We start from the raw sequence: 25,948 nt of genomic DNA, 5'->3' as shown, positions 1-25,948 counted from the left end.
TGTAAAGTGGGTTGTCCAAATAATGTGTTACTGAATGTTCCTAAATAAATAATGAATGTACTACTTTCATACACCATTTCTGTTATCTTAACACTGTGGCCTTTAAGGTCAAAAGAAAAAACAATTAATATTAGGGATTTATTGAACACATAATACATTAATTAATATTAATAATAAATAAAATGAATAAATAAATAAATCCCCACATTTTGAATATTTTTGGGCAGCATTGTGTGATAGAGCAATTAGTCTGTGAACTGTGGTTCATGTGGGGACAGATGGAGGCACAGAGAGCAGCAGGTTTCAGCACACTCCTCTTTCAGTGCAGGAGTGGCCAATTAAAGAACACACACCGTTACTGCTGCTCCACCCACAGGAAATGACATCAGATAGTTAGGATATTTTGAAACTGATAACTCTGCATGAAAACCAAGTATGTAAAAGTCAGCAACATTAGGCAAAAACTGTGTTCAACACTCCAGTTAAAGATGCTTATTGATATGTTTATTATTCTTTTCTCATTGACTCAAGGTGAGTACAATATCAAACAAGGTCATTACATGTGATTTCAACAAACCATAAGCTTTTACAATGACTGATTTCCAGTTTAATGTTGATTACAGTAGCTGTGCTGGGAGTGACAGTGGAACAAAATGAACTCTCCTGGACAAAGCCAAAGGGCAAAAGAGTGTTTATCAGCTGCAAAGTGACTGGTCTGACCACTGACTACATCCACTGGTACCAGCAGAAAGACGGTGAAGCTCTCAAAAGAATACTCTACGTTAAGCAGGATGGCAGTGGCCTCACATATGACTCCAGCCATCCACAGGCAAGAGAGTTCACTGTAAAGGTGGACAGGAGTTCTAATATTCATGAATTGAGAGTGGACACACTGAAGACGAGCCATTCTGCAGTTTATTACTGTGCCTGCTGGGAGAGAGGCAGCCACAGTGACAGTAATTCTTCACATCCTGTACAAAAACTCTGCGTGTGAAACCTTAGGTAGAGACTAAAGGTGGAAGAAGTACACACATTCACACCAATTCAAATCTCTTGAACATTAAGATGAAAATAAATAAGTAAATGATAATGAAGTAAGACATTGATAAATATGTACAATGAATATATTAAGAAAATATACAATGCTTAAAAGATTTAAAAAATAAACAGCATTTCTAAACAATCTTTAATCTATAATCAATTTTAACATTAACATTAAAAAAATAATTCAGTTCAGGCTACAGTGAAGCATCTCGTCTGAAAGAGGCTTCAGCATAAAGCTATTGTTATTATGTTTTATTTAATATAGCTGAGTGATGATCATTTGTTTTATACAGAACAGAATTGCAATTTAAGCTGGCGAAATAAATTGTTGACCTTAGTTGTAGCTGGTTGTAGTCTTCTGGCTGTGTGCTGCTCGAGTCTGGTCTTTTTCTGCTTGTCACGACCATCATATCACTAAGACAAACACTTCATCTTCGGTGGGGAGGCACCTGTGGCGGCCCATCAAATTTATTGTGATGGCTGGTGCCACTCCAGGGCACACCACTATGCCCCTTTTCCTCCTTTTAGTGGAGACATTGTGCTTGCTGGAAGCCACACTGAAGCACTAGCCAATACTGGGGAAGCAATAAGAATTAGGTGATTGGATTGCACAGTATGGAAAGTAGTATAGTAAATGTGCCTCAACCCTTTTCGTCTTCATGTTAAAACTACATCAAAACAGCAAGGGCTGTTCTAATCATTCATTAACAATTCATGGTATCAGAAGTGAAGTAGACTTTAGTCACCCTGAGTTATGACCAGAATAGAAACAGCGGTTACTCGGTTCTCAGATAGCCTCTAAGCTAGACAAAGAGTTGAGAGAAGTGCAGGTGTGTACTGTCTTGGAAAGAGGCTGAGAATATTATCAATACTATCGTTTATGCAAATGAGTGGGGCGAATTTCGAGGGGGAAGTTCCATCAGTAGGTGCAGAAGCAGCACAAAAGCATGTAAGAATGCACATGAAGATTGCATGGAGTGACTGAATCTAGTGCTTTTGGTGGCAAAAAAAAACGAACACATCAAAGGTAGACTAGTGATGGAGTTCTGGACAAGGAACTGTCACAAAGATGGCAAATGATGTTGCAGGCAAGCAAGGTCAGATTTCTAAGCACAGCAGAGCCGCAGCACTCCACAAAGTGCCCAAACAGAAATGAGCCGGCCCTGGGCAGCTAATAAGTGCCTTTAAACATGAAAGGAGAGACAAGCGTATAGCATATAGACAGCAAGGGCAAAAAAATGGGACAAGATCAATTAATTTGAGATGTCATTGCTGTAAAAGTCAAGCTCAAAGATGCCGCAACACCGTACTTTGTTACTGCAGCTCGGTGTATACATTCTGCCCACTCTGGATGATATTAAACCCACGACGGCTGGCTCCATGGTCTTTTCACTACTGCTTGCTGCCAGTGTGTCTTTACAGATCCCTTTGTACAGAGAAAATGCTAAGCTCACAGGTATCTTCCCGTTTGGTATCACAAATGTTCTTTAGATTTTTTTGCATGGAATTAATAAAAATTGAATAAAGGAATAATAAGCACAGAAGATAAGCCCAGGAGAATGAGTTCTTTAAAAACAAGGGATTAGATAATGCATACCCTACAGAACAAACAGTGTGTGAAAGTGCATCTGATCCTAAAGGTGCATCAGTCTAGTGCTTCCAGTAATTCATATTTCTGGACTTTTTTTTAGAGTGTTAGACTATATCTCAGAACAGTGTTACCCTCTGGTGTTAGTCAAAATAAACACAACCTATAACAATAGTTAAGGGAGTCATCTTACTGTGATGCTTCACTAGTGGTGCACTTCACACAATGGGGAAGGCTTGAATTAAAGCTGCACAGCAGAACACATCTAAGACCTGGGCATGCAGCTGAGAACTCCAACTGAACAATAATAAAGTGTACTGACACTCTAAAAATGTACACTTGTTTTTAAAAAAAGCATAGAAGCATGATGTAGATAGACAAAACAGACTTTTGGGCAAACACTGATACAAAATGTCAATTAAGACACTCCTGATATGACTACAACTGTCTAATTCTTGGTCTTAGTTTTCCAGCATCCTTTATTGTTGACTTGTTAATGAAAGAATTCAAGCATAGTGCAAAAAAGGACAAGGGAAAAACAGGCTGCATACTTGTTCTTCAGCTACATTTGCTTTTTATACCCTTTAGCAGGACTTTTGCAGTGTGATGGTAGTATTTCAGTGTAAAATGATCATGTGGCTATTATTATTATTATTATTATTATTATTATTATTATTATTATTATTATTATTATTATTGTTGTTGTCGTCATCATTTTATACTTGCCACATTAAGACACATTCAGTGCATATGCATGTACTGATATCCAGGAAATGACATCACTAAGCCCTAGCTGAAAGATTTATGCTACAGATGACACTGGAGTTCATGCAAACACAAAGCAAAGGTGCAAGCCAGAGCATTTTATTAAGTACAGACTTGAAGTCTAACTGAAGATGCTAATAAATGTGTATGGTGTTCTCTTCTCTTCAGTTGTAGGTAAGTATTATATCAATGCAAGTCTTTAGTGAAGGAAAAAAATGTAAAAAAAAATCTTAGAATAATTCATTCACAGTTTAATGTTGTTTACAGTTGCTGTGTTGGGGCTGACAGTGGAGCAACCTAAACTCTCCTGGACAAAGCAAAAGGGCAAAAGAGTTTTTATCAGCTGTGCAGTGACTGACATGACTACTGACTATGTCCACTGGTACCAACAGAAAGACGGTGAAGCTCTCAAAAGGATTCTGTATGTTAATAAAGCCGGCACTAGCATCGTTCCTAATGCTGATCATCCTGAAGCAAAAGACTTCTCTGTGCAGCTGGAGAAGGGTAATGATTATGTTCTGAAAGTGGATGCAGTGAAGCCGAGTCATTCAGCAGTTTATTACTGTGCCACCTGGGACACAAGCAGCCACAGTGAGACAAACTGCTCACATCCTGTACAATAACTGCCAGAGTGCACTGCATTAGGCCTGAATACTTTAAATAGAATTATTAACCACCCTAAACAACATATAACAAATCAACTCCAGTAGAGTAGATTTATTAGCTTCTCATTCATCTTCACCTCCTTCCAACAAAGAAAAGGACTGAAATAAAGAATTAAAGGAGTCATATTATGCTAATTTTCAATACTGATGACTCTATTTTTGGGGTCTACCAGAATAAATTTACATGCTTCAATGTTCCAAAAACACATTATTTTTTCGTACTGTACATCTCTAGTCACCCCCTATCTGACACGTTCTGATTTGTCAGCTCTCTTCAGGCAGTAGACACGTGAGTGTGTCTTCTTGTAACAAAGAAAAGAGCTGGAATTCCAATGCAACGTTTCAGGCAGCTGAGAAAAGTGTTTTTTGTGGGAAAGATTTCACACTTTTTCTTCACTTAATGCTAAAGCTATAGGTTTTCATGTCTGATTAGGAGGTTTGAGTGATGAAATCTTCCACTTCAGATGAGTTGATGCTAAAGCTAATTATGGAGCTAGTCAGAGCAATGTTAGACACTTGGGAGGACTCAACTTGTATTTCAGCAAACTTTAATAAAGCACCAGAATGAATGGAATGTGTATGAGTGCATAAATGTTCATCTTTACACTCAGTGTTTCAAATGTGAATAATGAAATTATGATCACAATGAAAAAGCCCTGATAAAATGACTAGATACTGGGATTTTTAGTCCTGCTTTTTGGATAGCCAAATACTCCACAGATTAAATTAAATAAACACAATAAAACAAATAAATAAAAAATAAACACCCACTTTCAACACACTCCTCTTTCAGTGCAGGAGTGGCCAATCAAAGAACACACAGTGTTACTGGTGCTCCACCCACAGGAAATGACATCAGCAGTCTTAACTGGTTTTAACTGGTAACTCACACAAAAATGAAAATCCAAGTATGTAAAAGGCAGCACTGTATTTAACACTCCAGTTAAAGATGCTTATTAATATGTTTATTATTCTTTTCTCATTGACTCAAGGTGAGTACAATATCAAACAAGGTCACTACATGTGATTTCAACAAACCATAAGCTTTTATAATGACTGATTTCCAGTTTAATGTTGATTACAGTAGCTGTGCTGGGAGTGACAGTGGAGCAAAGTGAACTCTTCTGGACAAAGCCAGCAGGGAAAAGTGTTTACATCAGCTGTAAAGTGACAGATCTGAGGACAGCATACGTCCACTGGTACCAGCAGAAAGACGAAGCTCTCAGAAGAATACTCTACATTAAGCACGATGGCAGTGGCCTCACATTTGACCCCAACCATCCACAGGCAAAAGAGTTCAGTGTAAAGGTGGACAAGAAGTCTAATGCTTATGATCTAAAGGTGGACACACTGAAGACGAGCCATTCTGCAGTTTATTACTGTGCCTGCTGGGAGTCAGGCAGCCACAGTGACAGCAATTCTTCACATCCTGTACAAAAACTCTGACAGTGTGAATCCTGAAGCAGAGATCAGAGATGGTAGAAGTACATAAATTACTCAGTAGCAGAGAAGCAAAAACTAAAACTTTTTTAATTGTAAAATGACTCCATTAAAATCACATTTTGAATGCACTTTTAAAATGTTGCATTCATTAGTCAAAGAAAAAAATAAATAAGTAATTGAAAGAGACTGTCTTGAATGTCTATTTGCACAGCACAAGCTGGCTTACTATTGGTTGAATTATCATTTATATTGCATTTAACAGTATATGTACTCAAGAAGTAAGTAAATAGCTTATTAAAAAAGCATATAAGAAACCTTCTACTTTTGGCCATTGGACACCAGGTGGTGTCCTAAGGTGGAGCTCACTGTGCTACTCTCTCAAACAAGGCCTGCTATATGAGTGATGTGAACTGTAGTCTTCGGTCAGTATTCTGCAAAGCTGTAAAACGACGTAAAAGACGCTGAAACAGGGCTTTAGCAGTCTAGAGTGCAGTAAGGAGTCCTGGCAGAAGAACCAGATAGAGTGAGAACCTGAGGACAACCACAAAAATTGTGTGTCACTTTCTGAGACTGAGAGGTCTGTGATGTACATTATTGTGCAAAAGGTTGATATTTCTGAGGAGATTAGATATAAGATAATCCACTTGCAAATGGAAGTGGAAAGTCAAAGGATAATAAGTGAACAAACAGGAGCTTCCAAAACTATTAAAAGATTTAGTGAAAATCTGATGGCTAACAACTGTGCAACACCTGGTAGACCAATAAAACTGTCAGATAAATGCATTTAAAGCTTTCATCTTTGAGAGACAGGAGAAAATCAAACTCTACACTTTTGCTGATGCTCCAGACAACAGCACTGCATAATATAATCAAACATTGCATGCATAAAAATGCTGAGCTTCAGTTGCTCCTGAGCTCAGTAAGAACAATGGGTTGGGTCACCTTGTCTCATAAGAGAAAGGGTCATTCGAAATCTATACAAAGTTATTCTGATTGGTCATCTTTACCCTATGATGAAACATTTTGAATATTTCTATCCCCATGGGGATGGACTCTTCCAGGATGAGAATGACCCCATCCACAGGTCATGACGGATCACTGAATGGTTTGATAAATATGAAAATTATGTAAATATTATGTGACTTTGTTTATCAGATCTCAATCCAGCTGAACACCTATGGAAGACATGTTACACCAAATGGTTACCAGAAGGGGGCGAGAAGTGCATAACTTTCCCTTATTAACATTTACTCTCCAGAGAGTATCTACTGCTGCAGTCATAGGAACTCCCTACACTAAGAATAGCAATGCATCTCCCACTGCAGTTAACAGTGCTGCTCACCATTTTCTTAATTAGTGCAGGTAAGTTTAACCAGTGTTTAACCTGTTATTGCTTTGCTATATGAAATATTTCTCTTCAGCCTCATAATGTCTTATTTGTTGTGTTCATAAAAATATTTAATATATTTTCAATTTTTTGCATATTCTACTCATTTAATCATTATTTACTAAACTCCTTTTAACAGTGGATAGTGCTGTGGAGCTGCACCAGAAGTTCCTAATGACTAAAGCTGCTACAAAGACTGCCATAGTAGAATGCACATTCCCCTCAGGCTGTTACAGTTACATTCACTGGTATCAGAAGAAAGAAGATGAAACATTGAAGAGAGTTCAGTATGTGGGAATCAGTGATGGATCCTACCAAAACGATCCTGGTTTTGAGTTCTTAAAATCAGAGAAGAAAGCAGATGATCAGTTTGTTTTGAAAATTCCCAACTTAAAGACAGAACATTCAGCAGTATATTACTGTGCCTGCTGGGACTATAGTGACACAGTGAAGAAACAAGCTGAAGTTCTGTACAAAAACTACTGTATGCACTATACTGTGTGCACTTTATTCATGTTACAAATGCATTAACAGTGTAAAAACACTCTTAAACTGTTTAAATGTATATATACCTTTATTTGCTTCATCATGTACTCCAGCCGTAAAGAAAACAAGTACTTAAGCACTTAATTTTATTTCATGAAAGAAGTGCACGATATGTTTGACATTTTTTGCAGTCAGGACCAGTTTATCTGTAATAAATATATAACAATAACTAACCTTGTATCTGTGGAAGAAAACAAACCTAACCAACCTACAAACTTAAACTATAACACAGAACACTGTCACTCTCTGGTGTCGATCACTGCCTGTTATGCTGTTTTAAGTCTTTAGGACTTGTCGTGATGGAACACTAGTGCTCCATGTTACATTCTCTATATGCCAGCATCAAACTACAAACTAGAACACAGCCAACAACATTCAACATTATTATACACGCACTCTACTGTACACAGTGGAAGGGTTTTAGCCAAAAAGTACCTAATACTAACATTACAATACCAACATTGTAATGCTAAAAATCTTCTAATATGAGTGTGAATGATGTGAAAAACAGCAAATGGTTGTGAAACAGAAGTTCAGGGTAACTCAAGACAAAAAAAACCTAATATTAATATTTCTAAATGTTGATGATGAATATGTTTTTTTTTGTTATTGCTGTCACCTCACAGCAAGAAAGGCCTGGGTTTGATTCCCCGGCTGGGCGGACAGGGTCCTTTCTATGTGGAGTGACCACTGGGGTAGGCTCCAGCACCCCTCTGCGAGGATAAGTGGCTTAGATAATGTGTGTGTGTGTGTGTGTGCGTGTGTGTGTGTGTGTGTTTATTGCTGTTATTGAGTTATATCTTCAATAAACTACATTAGAAGAACCAGATGCTGACTGGCATCCAGGAAATGACATCACAAGAGTCACAGCTAAGAGATGTACATTGTAGATTACACTGCTCAGTTCACACAAAATTTTATGAAGAACAGTTCATTTGAATTCATTTCACAACTAAATGAAAGATGTATATAGATGTGTGTGCTGTTCTCTTCTCAGTGATTGTAGGTAAGTATCATATCAATGTGAGTTTTTAGGGTTATGATGGAAGAATCTGAATGATAAAAAAAAAATAAGAAGAAAAAGCATACGAACAATAATAAAATGCCTCATTTACAGTTTAATGTTTATTACAGTAGGTGTTCTGGGACAGACAGTGGAGCAACCTGAACTCTCCTGGACAAGGCAAAAGACCAAAAGAGCTTATATCAAATGCAAAGTGACCGGACTAAGTGAGGGCAACTTTGTCCATTGGTACCAACAGAAAGATGGGGAAGCTCTCAAAAGGATCCTGTATGTTAAAAAGGATGGTTCTAGCCCTGTTCGTAGTCCTGGAGCAGAGGACTTCTCTGTGGAGCTGCAGAATGATAATGATTATGTTCTGAGAGTGAAAGATTTGAAGTCGAGTCATTCAGGAGTTTATTACTGTGCCTGCTGGGTCTCAGGCAGCCACAGTGAGACAAACTGCTCACATCCTCTACAATAACCCTGACAGAGTGTGAGCTTAAAGTTCCACAACAGAAAGTGATTAAGTTTAGCCTCTGGCCTCTAAAACATGTATCATACTCCAGCACACTGACACAGTGTTTCTTTTTCTTCTATCAATTTTTTATATTGATTTTTTTGTCTCAAATCTTCTTTATATGACCTGGACAGGGGTGAGGGGCAAGCTTGATCCAACTGACAATGATATCATTAATCAACGATAGATTTATATGTAAATTTATGTCAACAGCCTTTAAGCCATCTTTGGCTTTAAAAAGCACCAAAATAAATCATATTTGTCACATACCCTGTAGTCTATGTACTACAACAGCCCTATGCTGTCATATGTTGTCAACTCTTTAGCAGCACAAGGCAACAATTTCTTTTCTTCCTTCTTAACACAACAAGATCTGTCCACATTATTATTTGAACAAGAAGCAAGCAGTGGGCTGTTAAAGTGTGATTTATTAATCCTACTGAAAACCAGTATACACTCTTTAAAAAGATGGTTCTTCACATGTTTTATAGCAAAGAAAGTGTTTCTATATAGAACCATAACCCTCAACAAATGCTTTGCATGATTAAAAGGTTCTTTGCATCATGAAAAGGTTTTTCAGATTGGTGGAAAAAGTTCTGTAGATGGTTCTACATAGAACCTTTTTGAAAAGGGTTCTATAAAGCACCAAAAAAGGCTTTGCTATTGTTACGATATGAGCTTGTAACAATAGCAGAACCTTTTGTTACAAGTAGAGAACCACCACTACGATAACAATGATATACACTAGGGTTTCTATAGGAATTTCAATGTTACAACCAAGCTAGCAATGGTGTACCTTCACTTCCCACGCTGGCTTTAATACAACTTAAGGCAGTTCAAAGACATTCAATCTTTGTGTGAGTCTTTACTTTGTGTGTTGCAGTTTTACAGTGATTTCTTAAAAATGTAAAGCTATAAAAGAAACAATAATAATAATGCCTGTTGAATATTACTGTTGCAGTTTGAGACCCGGTTAATCTGCTGAGCTGTTTGGTATTGTCACGCTTCCTGGTTCTCAGTCAAACACTCAAGGACTCCATTTCCCAGAATCTCTGTTAATCCCAGGACTCCTCCAACCAATCACAAACCACCCAGCAGGTCACAGTCACCTGAATTCTAATTACCACCACCTGTTGAACTCTGTATATATATTCTAGTCTGTTCGGTTCATGTCTTTGCAAAGTATTGCCATTGTCTCGTTTGTTTTCCTGACTGCTGTTCCGTGTTTGGCCTTGCTTTGTTTCTCTCATTTATGATTCTCGCTCCTGTTTTGACTTTGTTATTTTGTGTATGTGTATTCTCTGGTAACGACCCCCGCCTGTTTTTTTCGACTCTGCTTTCGCCTACTCCTATGTACTGTGTTTGATCATTCTGGTTATTGACCTGGTCTTGTGTTAACCCTGCTCATCTTCCTTTGAATAAACCTTACGGTTTGTTTTTTATCCGCGTGTGTCTGACTTGTAAACCCAGCATTACAGGTATACATCTGGTTAAACAAAACTTTTACCTTTATATAAGTTTTTATTTCAAATATGTGCAACTTGTAATGGCAAACATTTAATTTCACTTCACAGTCAATAAATTTGTAATGTGCATTAGTGAGATCCTGTTGGTGTGGGTTTCCTCTTTTCAGTGCTCAAAAAAGCTCTTTGTGCTAATAGCTCCCCCTTGTGGAGAATCTGCTGAACATGGCTTTATAATGACTTGCAGATACCCTGTTCATCCCTGAAATACTGAACTAATCACTCAACTAATTCATGAACAAATTTTAATTTACGTATTTTTTAATAGTTAATATTGTTGCCCAACATCAAGTCCAGTCAGAAAAAAATGGTAAATTATGTGAAAAGTAGAATTTTCAATTTTCAAGGCATGCACTTCCTTTTCTGGCAAACTTTCTGTTACAGTGTGTGTATATGATGTATAAAAGCATGAACTCTGAGGACAGATGGAGGTACAGAGGGCAGCAGTTTTCAGCACACTCCTCTTTCAGTGCAGGAGTGGCCAATCAAAGAAAACACACCGTTACTGCTGCTCCACCCACAGGAAATGACATCAGTACTGTTTTATAGCAGAGGTATTTTAAAACAGATAACTCTTTATCAAAATCCTGGTATGTAAAAGACAGTATTTTTAAGCAAAACTGTTAACGCTCAAGTTGATGAGATGCTAATAGATATGTATTTCATTCTTTTCTCATTGACTCAAGGTGAGTACAATATCAAACAAGGTCATTACATGTGATTTCAACAAACCATAAGCTTTTATAATGACTGATTTCCAGTTTAATGTTGATTACAGTAGCTGTGCTGGGAGTGACAGTGGAGCAAAGTGAACTCTCCTGGACAAAGCAAGTAGACAAAACTGTGTACATCAAGTGCAAAGTGACAGATCTGAGGACAGCATACGTCCACTGGTACCAGCAGAAAAACGGTGAAGCTCTCAAAAGGATTCTGTATGCTAATGACGCAGGTAGCATTGTTTTTGATCCTAATTTTAATGAAGCAAAAGACTTCTCTGTGAGGAGAGGCTCCTATGATCTAGGAGTGCAAGATTTAGGCAGTACAATAAAGAGTCTCTCTGTAATTTACAAGAATTTCACTCAGTAGTTTTAATTTTTATGCCCTAGTTAAGGTCCAGTACAGTGGGGCACTGTCTGCAGCCACCCTAGGAATACATGCTGTCTAGCACCATATTAGCGTGATGTTCACTGCTGTGAGTGAGTGAGATGGTGTATATTTCAACATTTCAACACTGCAATTAAAAAAAGTATAAATAGTACAAGAATGTGCTGACAAAGTGTACTGTGACATCACCACCCCACGCTGTAGTTTAGTTATTTTAGAGAGAAGAAATGTTTATATTGGCCTGGTTGTGATTCATTTATACAAGGACGTTTATGTTTAGGCACGTGGGAAGAATGTCTGCTTTTCAGACAAGTTAAAGGGTTGATTTCCTGCATTTTTCTTTAATATTTGTGTGGTTTTATATACCAGAAATGGTCATAATTCATTTTTACATCACCACTTTCTAAACTCCCTTTATCTCTTACAATTAATAAAGCTGTTTGGGTCATAGTGCCTTTCAGAATATATATATATATATATACACACACATACACTTAAATGAACGCTGTTCTGAGTAGCTTCCTGGTATTGTGCTTCATTCAAAAAGCACTCAGAACTGAAACACTCCCTAGAACTTCCATATAAATGGGCAGAGCTAAACTGCAGCAGGGTGAAAAGGTGAATAGATGAAAATGAGCTGGTCCTCATGTCATTACACACATGTGAATTCAAAATAAGCTGTTTTTGCTGCACCATATATAGACGATATAGGCTGAGGAGTGAATGGTAGGTTATGAAACTTTGATAGTGTTTACATGCTACATCTAACTCCTTATCTCAAGATAGTGAGGGAAATTTGGTTTTCCATGATTTGTGCCCTTTAAAGGAACAGTTCACTACTTAGAATATGTAAATAAAACGAATTCTGACATCTGGAGTAATATATTTCAGTTTATCTTCGCTGAAGTGCTTCAAGAACAGGTTATTAGGAGAGGAAAACCAAGCAGTTCACCAGAAGGAGGCGAGAAGTGCTTGGCAACCTTCCCTTAATAACATTCACTCATAACCCAGCACACAGGTGCAGTCACAAGAGCAACAGCAACCATGCATCTCCCACTGCAGTTCACATCACTACTGACGATTTTCCTCATCAGTGCAGGTAAGCTATGTGTTCACACTGTTTTCACTGCTCTAGCAATGTTTTATGCCTCATAATGTATTTTAATTCCCCACTGATCTGCTTTTATAAATGAAGGAACTAAAAACATTGTTATTCAGCATTTTCTCCATATGAAGCTCATTTTAGTGACTTACCCAAAGTTTTTTAAACTCTTTTCTCTTCAACAGTGCACAGTGCTGTGGAGCTGCACTCTTCTGGACAAAGTCAGCGGGGAAAAGTGTTTACATCAGCTGCAAAGTGACCAACCTAGCCACTGACTACATCCACTGGTACCAGCAGAAAGACGGTGAAGCCATCAAAAGAATACTTTACGTTAAGCACGATGACAGTGGTCTCACATTTGACCCCAGCCGTCTACAGGAAAGAGAGTTCAGTGTGAAGGTGGACAAGAAGTCTAATGCTTGTGATCTGAAGGTGGACACACTAAAGATGAGCCATTCTGCAGTTTATTACTGTGCCTGCTGGGAGTCAGGCAGCCACAGTGACAGTAAATCTTTGCATCCTGTACAAAAACCCAGAGATGGTAGAAGTACATCAATTACTCAGTAGCACAAAAGCAAAAACTAAAACTTTTTAAATGTAAAAGAACACCCCTAAAATCACATTTCACATGCCCTTTAAAAATAGCATATTCATTAATCAAACAAAAAGATAATTAAGACTTAAGTAATTGAAAGGGATTGTCTTGAATGTCTATTTCCACAGCACAGGCTGGCTTATTATTGGTTGAATTATCATTCATATTGCTACATTTTATGTACCATATATGCACTCAAGAAGTAGGTAAATACCTTATTAATAGAACTAGAACATGCAAAAAAGACATGAGCACGAAGTAGCGGCACATGAGAAAAACACAAATAAGCAAATAACAAACCTACTTTTGGCCATTGGACTCTAGGTGGTGTCCTGAGGTGAAGCTCACCATGATCCCTACTCTCTCAAAGAAGGCTTGTTATATAGATGAAGTGAACTGTGGTCTTTGGTCAGGATTCTGTAAGGCTGCAACAACATAAAATATGCTGAAAGAGAGTTTTATCAGTCTAGAGTGCAGTAGGGAGTCCTGGCAGAGGAACTAGACAGACTGAGAACCTGAGTACCACCACAAAAATTGTGTGAGACTGTCACTGTCTGAGACTGAGAGGTCTGTGATATGCAGTACTGTGCAAAAGATATTTCTGTGGAGATTAAATAGAAGATAATCCACTTGCAAATGGAAGTGGAAAATAAAGGAAAATAAGTGGAAAGTTTCCAAAACTATTAAAAGATTTAGTGAAAATGGGATGGCTAACAACTGCAATGCCTGGTAGACCAATTAAGCTTTCATCTTTGAGAGATAGGAGAAAATCAAACTCCACTCTTTTGTAGATGCATCTAGACCAAGACACTGCATAATACAATTCAGCAATTAACATCCTACCACGCTTGGTGGCATGCATAAAAATGCTGAGCTTCAGTTGCTTAGACTGCTGAGCTCGGTAAGAACAGTGAGTTGAGTCACCTTGTCTCCTAAGACAAAAGAGAAATTCTAAATCTATTCAAAGTTATTCTGACTGATCACCTTTGCCCTATGATGAAATATTCTGAATATCTACTTCTATTTCGATGGGGTTGGACTCCATGATCTCAGTGACCCCATCCACAGGATACAAGGGGTTACTGAATGGTTTGATAAATATAAAATGATGTAAATAATTTGTGATGGCCTTTACAGTTATCAGATCTCAATCCAGCTGAACACCTGTGGAAGACATGTTAAACCAAATGGTTACCAGAGGGGGGCGGAGTGCATAACTTTGCCTTAAAACACTCATTCAGATAGCATCTGCTGCTGCAGTCACAGGAGTGACTACACTGACAGCCATGCATCTCTCACTGCAGTTAACATTTTTGCTGACTGTTTTACTAATTAGTGCAGGTAAGTTTAACCAGTGTTTAACCTGTCATTACTTTGCCATGTCAAATTTTTCTCTTCTGTTTCATAATGTCTCATTTGTTGTCTTCATAAAGACATTTAACCTTTTGCATAACTTTTTACCATTTTTACACATTTACCTATCATGTACTAAACTCGTTTTTCTCATCAACAGTGGACAGTGCTGTGGAGCTGCACCAGAAGTTCTTAATGACTAAAGCTGCTACAAAGACTGCCATCATAGAATGCACATTCCCTTCAGACTGTGACTATTACATTCACTGGTATCAGAAGAAAGATGATGAAACATTAAAGAGAGTTCAGTATGTGGACATCAGTGATGGAACCATAAAGAATGAACCTGGTTTTGAGTTCTTAAAATCAGAGAAGAAAGCAGATGATCAGTTTGTTTTGAAAATTCCCAACTTAAAGTCAGAGCATTCAGCAACGTATTACTGTGCCTGCTGGACTGTAGTGGCACAGTGAGGAAACAAGCTGAAGTTCTGTACAAAAACTACTGCGAGCTCAGTCAGATCCCATGAGACCTCACAGAGCTGCATCTGCATCATTTCTTTTCTTTGCTTCAGGTTAGAAAAGAATAACACATTTAATGTAATTTTTACAGTTAGATAAGTTAGAGACACAGCCAAGTTCAGAGAAGGCACAATTAAGTTTGTTGATCCCACTCAGCAGAGTGTGCACTTTATTCATGTTCCAAATGCATTAACAATGTGAAAACACTCTTAAACTGTTTAAATGTATATATACCTTTATTTGCTTCATCATGTATGCCAGCAGTAAAGAAAACAAGTACTTAAGCACTTAATTTTATTTCATGAAAGAAGTGCACGATATGTTTGACATTTTTTGCAGTCATAACCAGTTTATCTGTAATAAATATATAACAATAACTAACCTTGTATCTGTGGAAGAAAACAAACTTAGAATAACTATAACTGACTGACATCAGCCAGCATTCTTAACTGTTAACATGTACTGAAATATCTCTTCAAGCATGTCCTGTTGAGTAAACAGTACTGATTTCAGGGCAGAACAAAGTCAGTTCAACAAGACACATCAGCTACATTTAAGTCTTGTAGCTTTAACTGCTTGAGCACAAAAAGTGGCAACCTAAAAACTTAAACCATAACACAGAACACTGTCACTCTCTGGTGTCGATCACTGTTGTATGTATGTATGCTGTTTTAAGTCTTTAGGACTTGTGGTGATGGAACACTAGTGCTCCATGTTACATTCTCTATACGCTACAACTACAAACTAGAACACAGCCAACAACATTCCACATTATTATACACGCACTCTACTGTACACAGTGGAAGCAAAGGGTTTTAGCCAAAAAGTACAAAAACTCAACCTAATACCAACATTGTAATGCTAAAAATCTTCTAATATGAGTGTGAATGATGTAAAAAACAGCAAATGGTTGTGAAACAGAAGTTCAGGGTAACTCAAGACAAAAAAAAACTAATATAAATATTTCTAAATGTTCATGATGAATATGTTTTTTTGTGTTATTGCTGTCACCTCACAGCAAGAAAGGCCTGGGTTCGATTCCCCAGCTGGGCGGACAGGGTCCTTTCTATGTGGAGTGACCACTGGGGTAGGCTCCAGCACCCCTCTGCGAGGATAAGTGGCTTAGATAATGTGTGTGTGTGTGTGTGTGTGTTTGTTTATTGCTGTTATTGAGTTATATCTTCAATAAACTACATCCAGGAAATGACATCACAAGAATCACAGCTAAGAGATGTACATTGTAGATTACACTGCTCAGTTCACACAAACACACATCAAGGTGCAGGTGAACATTTTCTGAAGAACAGTTCATTTGAATTCATTTCACAACTAAATGAAAGATGTATATAGATGTGTGTGCTGTTCTCTTCTCAGTGATTGTAGGTAAGTACCATATCAATGTGAGTTTTTAGGGTTATGATGGAAGAATCTGAATGATAAAAAAATAATAATAAGAAAAAGCATACGAACAATAATAAAATGCCTCATTTACAGTTTAATGTTTATTACAGTAGGTGTGCTGGGACAGACAGTGGAGCAACCTGAACTCTCCTGGACAAGGCAAAAGAACAAAAGAGCTTATATCAAATGCAAAGTGACCGGACTAAGCGAAAGCAACTATGTCCATTGGTACCAACAGAAAGATGGTGAAGCTCTCAAAAGGATCCTGTATGTTAAAAAGGATGGTTCTAGCCCTGTTCGTAGTCCTGGAGCAGAGGACTTCTCTGTGGAGATGCCGAATGATAATGAATATGTTCTGAAAGTGAAAGATTTGAAGTCGAGTCATTCAGGAGTTTATTACTGTGCCTGCTGGGTGTCAGGCAGCCACAGTGAGACAAACTGCTCACATCCTCTACAATAACCCTGACAGAGTGTGAGCTTAAAGTTCCACAACAGAAAGTGATTAAGTTTAGCCTCTGGCCTCTAAAACATGTATCATACTCCAGCACACTGACACAGTGTTTCTTTTTCTTCTAATTTTTTTTTTTTTGGTCTTAAATCTTTTTATATGGCCTGGACAGGGGTGAGAGGTAAGCTTGATCCAACTGACAATGATATCATTAATCAACGATAGATTTATATGTAAATTTTTTTCCACAGCCTTGAAGTTTGATATTTTAAATGTTAAACCAGCACAAGGCAGCATTTTCTTTTCTTCCTTCTTAACACAACAAGATCTGTCCACATTATTATTTGAACAAGAAGCAAGCAGTGGGCTGTTAAAGTGTGATTTATTAATCCTACTGAAAACCAGTATACACTCTTTAAAAAGATGGTTCTTCACATGTTTTATAGCAAAGAAAGTGTTTCTATATAGAACCATAACCCTCAACAAATGCTTTGCATGATTAAAAGCTTCTTTGCATCATGAAAAGGTTTTTCAGATTGGTTGAAAAAGTTCTGTAGATGGTTCTACATAGAACCTTTTTGAAAAGGGTTCTATAAAGCACCAAAAAGGCTTTGCTATTGTTACGATACGAGCTTGTAACAATAGCAGAACCTTTTATGGTGCTTCTTAGAACCCTTTTGTTGCAAGTAGAGAACCACCACTACGATAACAATGATATACACTAGGGTTTTTATAGGAATTTCAATGTTACAACCAAGCTAGCAATGGTGTACCTTCACTTCCCACGCTGGCTTTAATACAACTTAAGTCAGTTCAAAGACATTCAGTCTTTGTGTGAGTCTTTACTGTGTGTGTTGCAGTTTTACAGTGATTTCTTAAAAATGTAAAGCTATAAAAGAAACAATAATGCCTGTTGAATATTACTGTTGCAGTTGGTCACGCTTCCTGGTTCTCAAACAATAAGCTTTTATAATGACGGATTTCCAGTTTAATGTTGATTACAGTAGCTGTGCTGGGAGTGACAAAGCAAGTGGACAAAACTGAGTACATCAAGTGCAAAGTGACAGATCTGAGCACAACATACATCCACTGGTACCAGCAGAAAGACAGTGAAGATCTGTATGCTAATGACGCTGGTAGCATTGTTTTTGATCCTAATTTTAATGATGCAAAAGACTTTACTGTGAGGAGAGGCTCCTATGATCTGAGGGTGCCAACACTTAAGAAGAGTCATTCTGCAGTTTATTACTGTACCTGCTGGGAGTCAGGCAGTCATAGTGCCAGTAATTATTCACATCTTGTACAAAAACTCTGGCACGTTTAGGCAGTACAATAAAGTGTCTCTCTTTAATTTACAAGAATTTCACTCAGTAGTTTTAATTTTTATCATAAGCTGAAAATGCCCTAGTAAAGGTGCAGTACAGTGGAGCACTGTCTGCAGCCACCCTAGGAATACATGCTGTCCAGCACCACATTAGCGTGATGTTCACTGCTGTGAGTGAGTGAGATGGTGTGTATTTCAACATTTCAACACTGCAATTAAAAAAAGTATAAATAAAGTAGTCCATTTCTTCTTAGAGAGAAGAAATGTTTGTATTGGCCTGGTTATGATTCATTTATATAAGGACATTTATGTTGAAGAGCCTGAATACTAGTGGAGTGCTTGTTTTTCCAGAGTGGAGTATCTCTATATGTGGATTAGGTGACAGTGTACCATGTCAAATCTTCCCAACCAGTAAACACTACAAGTTTAGGGTTGTGTTTGGCACGTGGGAAAAACGCCTGCTTTTCAGACAAGTTAAAGGGTCGATTTCCTGCATTTTTCTTTTAATATATGTGTGGTTTTATATACCAGAAATGGTCATAATTCATTTTTACATCACCATTTTCTAAACTCCCTTTATCTCTTACAATTAATAAAGCTGTTTGGGTCACAGTGCCTTTCAGACTCTCTCTCTCTCTCTCTCTCTCTCTCTCTCTCTCTTTCTCTCTCTCTCTCTCTCTCTCTCTCTCTCTCTCTCTCTCTCTCTATATATATATATATATATATATATATATATATATATATATAAATGAACGCTGTTCTGAGTAGCTTCCTGGTATTGTGCTTCATTCAAAAAGCACTCAGAACTGAAACACTCTGCACCATATATAGACGATATAGGCTGAGGAGTGAATGGTAGGTTTTGAAACTTTGATAGTGTTTACATGCTACATCTAACTCCTTATCTCAAGATAGTGAGGGAAATTTGGTTTTCCATGATTTGTGCCCTTTAAAGGAACAGTTCACTACTTAGAATATGTAAATAAAACGAATTCTGACATCAGGAGTAATATATTTCAGTTTATCTTCGCTGAAGTGCTTCAAGAACAGGTTATTAGGAGAGGAAAACCAAGCAGTTCACCAGAAGGAGGCGAGAAGTGCTTGGCAACCTTCCCTTAATAACATTCACTCATAACCCAGCACACAGGTGCAGTCACAAGAGCAACAGCAACCATGAATCTCCCACTGCAGTTCACATCACTACTGACGATTTTCCTCATCAGTGCAGGTAAGCTCTGTGTTCACACTGTTTTCACTGCTCTAGCAATGTTTTATGCCTCATAATGTATTTTAATTCCCCACTGATCTGCTTTTATAAATGAAGGAACTAAAAACATTGTTATTCAGCATTTTCTCCATATGAAGCTCATTTTAGTGACTTACCCAAAGTTTTTTAAACTCTCTTCTCTTTAACAGTGGACAGTGCTGTGGAGCTGCACCAGAAGTTCTTAATGACTAAAGCTGCTACAAAGACTGCCATCATAGAATGCACATTCCCTTCAGACTGTTGGAGTTACATTCACTGGTATCAGAAGAAAGATGATGAAACATTGAAGAGAGTTCAGTATGTGGCCATCAGTGATGGAGCCACTGAGAACGAATCTGGTTTTGATTTCTTAAAATCAGAGAAGAAAGCAAGTAATCAGTTTGTTTTATAAATTCCCAACTTAAAGTCAGAGCATTCAGCAACGTATTACTGTGCCTGCTGGACTATAGTGACACAGTGAGGAAACAAGTTGAGGTTTTGTACAAAAACTATGAAAGCCTGCAGCCTCAATCAGCACACATGAAACCTTACGAAGTTTCACTCTACATCATTTAGATCATTTAAAAAAAGGATTGCCAAAGAAATACAGATATAATATCATGAAACATGAACAAGGGTTTAACAGATTTTGACTTACAAAATAAAAATAACAATAAAAAAGACAAAGCCTACTACACTGCTGAAAAAAAACAGCACAAACCAACATGTATTCAATATTGGTCTAGTTTTATGCAGTTTTTGCTGAGCTAGTGCTGGTTTAGCTGGTCACCTTGCATGGTTAAAAACAGAACATATCATCGCTGTCTAAAGAAAAACATGTGTCTTCAAAATAGTAACTGTACAGGAGAAGGCGAAAACATGCTTTACTTCTAATGTAAATTAATGTAAAAGGTTTTATTGTAAGCACGTTCAGCTGTCCAGTGACCTACAGTTGGCGGCAGTTCAAAAAGATGCAGTGGCTGCTTCAAATGGCTTGGACAAAGCATGAGCTAGTCTTCATCCTCCTAGCGTCGGCAGTATTGTGTAATCTGGAGAGACCTAGCTGGTTGGTAGAATTGGAAATGACTAAATTGGCGAAAAAACTGGAAAAAAGTAAATAAATAATGTAGTCTACTGTATGTGTGGGAGCAATGTGTTTTATGCAAAAACCACGACATCATTAACCTAATGCCCACTCTTTTTCATGAAGTGTTCAGTGGTATAGTAGAAAAAAGTTTCTAAAATTTAAGCTGAGGCCAAAAAAAAATCATTTTAACAATAAAATAGAAATTTAAGTATAGCGTGAATAGACTACTTGGGTAACTGAAATCCAGGAAATGACATCACTGCATCACAGCTGAGAGATTTACGTTGTAGATTTAACAGCTCAGTTCACACAAACACAGAGTGAAGGTGCAGTCAAGAGCATTTTATGAAGAACAGATTTCATTTAACAACTAAATGAAAGATGTTTATAGATGTGTGCGCTGTTCTCCTCTCAGTGATTGTGGGTAAGTAACATATTAACATTACTTCATAACTTTATGGTTATGAAGTAAGAATCTGAATAATAATAGTTGAATAATAATAATACAATGGCCTTCACAGTTGAATATAGATTACAGTAGAAGTGTTGGGGCTGACAGTGGAGCAACCTGAACTCTCCTGGACAAAGTCACATGATAAAAGAGCCTATATCATCTGCACAGTGACAAAACTAAAGAGTGACAATTATGTCCACTGGTACCAAAAGAAGGACGGTGAAGCTCTCAAAAGAATACTTTATGTCAATAAAGATGTATCTAGCACAGTTCATAACACTGATCACCCTGATGCAAATGACTTCACTGTGGAGCTACAGAATGATAATGAGTATGTTCTGAAAGTGAATGGAGTGAAGTCGAGTCATTCAGCTGTTTATTACTGTGCCTGCTGAGAGTCACAGTGAGACAAACTGCTCACATCTTCTACAATAACTCTGCCACAGTTCAACCTGAAAGTTCCACAGCTCATCTGATCCAATAAAACCATTAGGCCTGCAGACTTTAAATAGAAGTACTAATCCCACTATGCATTCACCTAAACAATTTCAAAGATTTACTTTTTTTCCATCTGGTGACCTTAAACTCTAACATGGTAGAAGTATTATCTCCTCAGTTGAGGAAATGAATAAGAAAATGACTGAAACAATTGAAAGAACGAAGTGGTTATTTGTGTTTTTCCTCATCCCCTACCCACAGATATAGCACACTCTACAAAATAAACGTGTGTATCCATCAGGCTCCGTTTACATTTTCAGAGTATGAGCAGGCATAAGCAAACTCAGGTAAATGCTTTGTTGGTCTTAATGCCAGCTTGAGAAACGATTTGGGGCAGTCATTTCATGAACTTGTGCAAATCATTATATAGCAGTCTTTAAGGCAGAAACCTTTACTTTATACGTAACCTTATATAAATACTACCACTACAATACAGCTAATTCACACTTGGGTTTCTATGGAAATCTCAGTGTTTGTACCAAGCTAGCGCTGGTGTTCATTCACTTCTTTCACAGACTTTAATACTGCTTAGGTCAACATTAAGCATTAACCATTAAACATGGACATTTGAAGCATTTAAGTGTCATAATCTTTACTTGGTGTGTTGCAGTTTAACAGTAAATCCTTAAAGATCCAGCAAACCTAAATGTGTTTTCTTTCCAGTTAGGTTAATCTTGTTCTTGCAAGCAAACATTAAATATACACTATGTAAACCCTTTGAATAATGTTCCAATGACCAATAAATGACCAATAAATTTCATATTCCTCTCCTTTCCATGTAAACTGGGCAGTCCTAGTCATGGGTAACACTTCTGTAAGCATTTCCTAACCAATCACAAGGCTGATATCTCTTGCCCCCCCCTACAGAAAACAGTTTCAAAGTTAGAGAAACTTAGTGAGCCAAAGCTAACCAAAAGCTGGCAAGCTAGACCACACATCTGTAGCTGCCTGTCACCCGTTCATTTGTTTATCCATATATGAACATCACTCGTTCATCCATCTGTTTGTTTGTCTGCACATCTGTTCATCTGTGATTTTTTTTTTTATTGCCAGTCACAAACACACAAAAGCTGGATAATGATTTTACCCAAAGTTTACCTAAAAGTTTACTTCTTCCAGTGCTACACAATCAGCCTGTAGACTGCAGCTTGTTGTGGACTTGTGGTTGTTCAATGAAAATTTCAACACTTGATCTCCTAGTGATCAAGTGGTTTGGTTCTGAGTTTAAGTAAGGGTTTCAGTTTGCCAACTTCTTATTTGAATATTCAGTTCCACTTTATATGGTACAGTAGTCACAGATGCCAGAATGCAACTGTAGCACCATTTAAGGTGGAATGAAAAGTCTGAATAAGAACCTGGCGGATAAGAATCTTCAGCTGCATTTAAGTTTGTGGAGTAATGAAAAGATGAAGAATGGCAGTACTGGATGTCGATGGTGGTGTGTGCACCTTCATTAAAAACAAAGGTTTTGAGTTTTTGGATGCTGCGCGTAACTACACCAATAGGGCGCAGGACCACCTGTAGCCCCAGGGCCCACAAGCAGGTTAAAGTGCCCCTGGTATTCACTATGAACTGCAGTTAATGTGAAGACAGCTGGAGATACAGAGGGCATCAAGTTTCAGCACACTCCTCTTTCAGCGCAGTGGCCAATCAAAGAGTACACACTGTTACTGCTGCACCCACAGGAAATGACCTCAGCACTGTTTTATAGCAGAGAGATTTCGAAACTGATAACTCTGCATGAAAATCCAAGTGTGTAAAAGTCAGCTTTGTATTTAACACTCCAGTTAAAGATGTTTATTGATATGTTTATTATTCTTTTCTCATTGACTCAAGGTGAGTACAATATCAAACAAGGTCATTACATGTGATTTCAACAAACCATAAGCTTTTATAATGACTGATTTCCAGTTTAATGTTGATTACAGTAGCTGTGCTGGGACTGATAGTGGAGCAAAGTGAACTCATCTCTACAAAGCAAGTGGAGAAAACTGTGTACATCAAGTGCAAAGTGACAGACTTGAGCACCGACTATGTCCACTGGTACCAGCAGAAAGACGGTGAAGCTCTCAAAAGAATTCTGTATGTCAGTAACACTGGTAGCATTGTTCCTGATTCTAACCATCCTGATGCAAATGACTTCTCTGTGAGGAGAGGCTCCTATGATCTGAAGGTGCAAAACACTGAAGATGAGCCATTCTGCAGTTTATTACTGTGCCTCCTGGGAGAGAGGCAGCCACAGTGACAGTAACTCTTCATATCCTGTACAAAAACTCTGAGAGTATGCATCCTTAAGCATGTTTGAGGGATAGGCAGAACAATAAACACTCTCTCTCTAATTTACTAAATAAATAAATAATTCAGTTGTTTTTATTTTCATCATAGGCTAAAAAAAGCATTTTAAATGGCAATAACTTTTGAACACGTAGTCCGCCTTATTCTGTTTGTTATTTACATACTGCTGATCAATGTTTTATCTTCTTTGGGTCATTTGCAACCTCACAAACTATCCATTACATGATATATGTCAGGACTGACCTGAATAGCATTTTACCGTTGGTCAATAACATGTTTAAAAACAATAATTTTTACATTTCATATTTAAACTTACTTAAAGTGTATTTGTTCATTTTATGTAGCTCACTTTTTAATCAAATTATTATTATTTTTCATTTGTTATAGTTTTACACATCTATACATCTCTTTTTACGATGGAGGTCCCAAAATGTGCGGAGACAGGTGACTAGATTTCTGCCTCCGCGGTTAGCATCGATGATACGGAAGCCAGTTCAAGACATAAGTCTAAAGTTTGTTTAGCAACGTATAGTCAGTCTTACTGTTTAGTCAAGTTCATTTTCCATTGCTAACGTAAAGCTTCAAATTGAAATTCCATAAGGGTGAAATAACTTTGATAGGTGAACATAGTTCAAGACTGACAGCTCAACATGTTATTTTAATGTTTTATGCTAAATTTATATAAATCTATGGCCTGGACTGACTGAACACACTCACACGCTCAATTTCTTCACTTGAATGTTATTCAACGGTCAAAGCTGAAGTAAAAAAAATGAACATTTCTCTTAGTGTAAACACTTGCTAATTTCAAAGGAAAAAGGTGTCTTGTTAAATCACAGGGGGGTGTGGCTGTCTTTAGCCTACAGCTAATGTTACCTGGATATGACATGATTTTTAATAGCATATCACAACCAATATTAAGTATTTGCCATTTTATCCTGGTTTTATGATAAGATGTATTGTTTAAAGCAGTGATGAAGGAGCCTCCAGCTCTGTCAGCGAAACTGTCAGAAATCCACAAGAGCGTTCTAAAATTCTGTTGGGCTCTTAAGTGTTAACAAAGCCAAAGCTCTCATATATAACAGTCAGAAATGCAATGCCAGCTGTCTCTGTATTTGCGGATTAGGCCACAGTGTACCTTTTCAAATCTCCCCTATTTGTAAATGCTACAAGTGTAAGGTTGTATTTTTCATGTATATTTTTCAGTATGTTATGCAGCATGTTATAACATCGTATACTATATAGACAAAAGTATGTGGATACCTTAACATCACACTTACATGAGCTTGTTGGACATCCAATTTAAAAACACTGGGCATTAATATGACTTTGTCCCTCTTTTGCAGCTATAACAGCCTCCACTCTTCTGGGAAGGCTTTCCATAAGATGTTGGAGTATGTCTAAAAGACTTTGTGTCCATTCAGTCAAAAGAGCATTTGTGAGGTGAGGCACTGATGTTGGATGAGAAGGCCTGCCTAACTAACAATCAACATTACAGTTCATCCCAAAGGTCAGTGGTTCAGTGGGGTTGAGGTCAGGGCTGTGTGCAGGAAACTGGAGTTTCTCCAAATCAAACTGATCAAACTATGTCTTTATGGACCTCACTTTGTGCACAGCCATGCTAGATGAGGAAAGAGTCGTCCCCAAACTGTTGCCACAAAGTGGAAGCACAATTGCGTAAAATGTCTTTGTATGCTAGAGGATTAATATTACCCTTCACTGGAACTAAGGAGCTGAGCCCAAATCCTGTAATACAGCTCCAGACCGTTATCCCTCCACCACCAAACATCACTTTACAACTTTACTGTTGGATCTATTGATTCCAGCAGGTAGCATTCTCCTGGCATCCATCAATCCCAGATTCATTCATCAGACTGTCAGATAGTGAAGCGTGATTCATCAGTCTAGAGAATAAGTTTCCACAGCTCCATAGTCCACTGGCAGCAGCTGCTCAGCCATGGAAACCCATTTTATGAAACTTCTGATGCACATATTTTGTCCTGTTGTTTCTTCCAGAAGCAGTTAGGAACTCTGTAGTGAG

General features: G+C 37.7%; 1 protein-coding gene across 1 annotated transcript in view; it reads left to right on the top strand.

Moving 5' to 3' along the window:
* Window positions 1–610: 610 nt before the first annotated feature.
* Window positions 611–25,948, top strand: part of LOC118825368 — a 102,128-nt gene continuing 76,790 nt past the window's right edge. The window contains exons 1-5 of the mRNA XM_036595956.1: window positions 611–829; window positions 2,368–2,500; window positions 3,566–3,571; window positions 3,665–3,988; window positions 5,147–5,470. Coding sequence (XP_036451849.1) covers window positions 611–829; window positions 2,368–2,500; window positions 3,566–3,571; window positions 3,665–3,988; window positions 5,147–5,470 — 1,006 coding nt within the window. The remainder of the gene's footprint in view (window positions 830–2,367; window positions 2,501–3,565; window positions 3,572–3,664; window positions 3,989–5,146; window positions 5,471–25,948) is intronic.

This window comes from Colossoma macropomum, unplaced genomic scaffold (genome assembly GCF_904425465.1).
Source record: "Colossoma macropomum unplaced genomic scaffold, Colossoma_macropomum, whole genome shotgun sequence".
NCBI classification, from domain to species: domain Eukaryota; kingdom Metazoa; phylum Chordata; class Actinopteri; order Characiformes; family Serrasalmidae; genus Colossoma; species Colossoma macropomum.
This window is presented reverse-complemented; position numbering and strand designations above follow the sequence as displayed.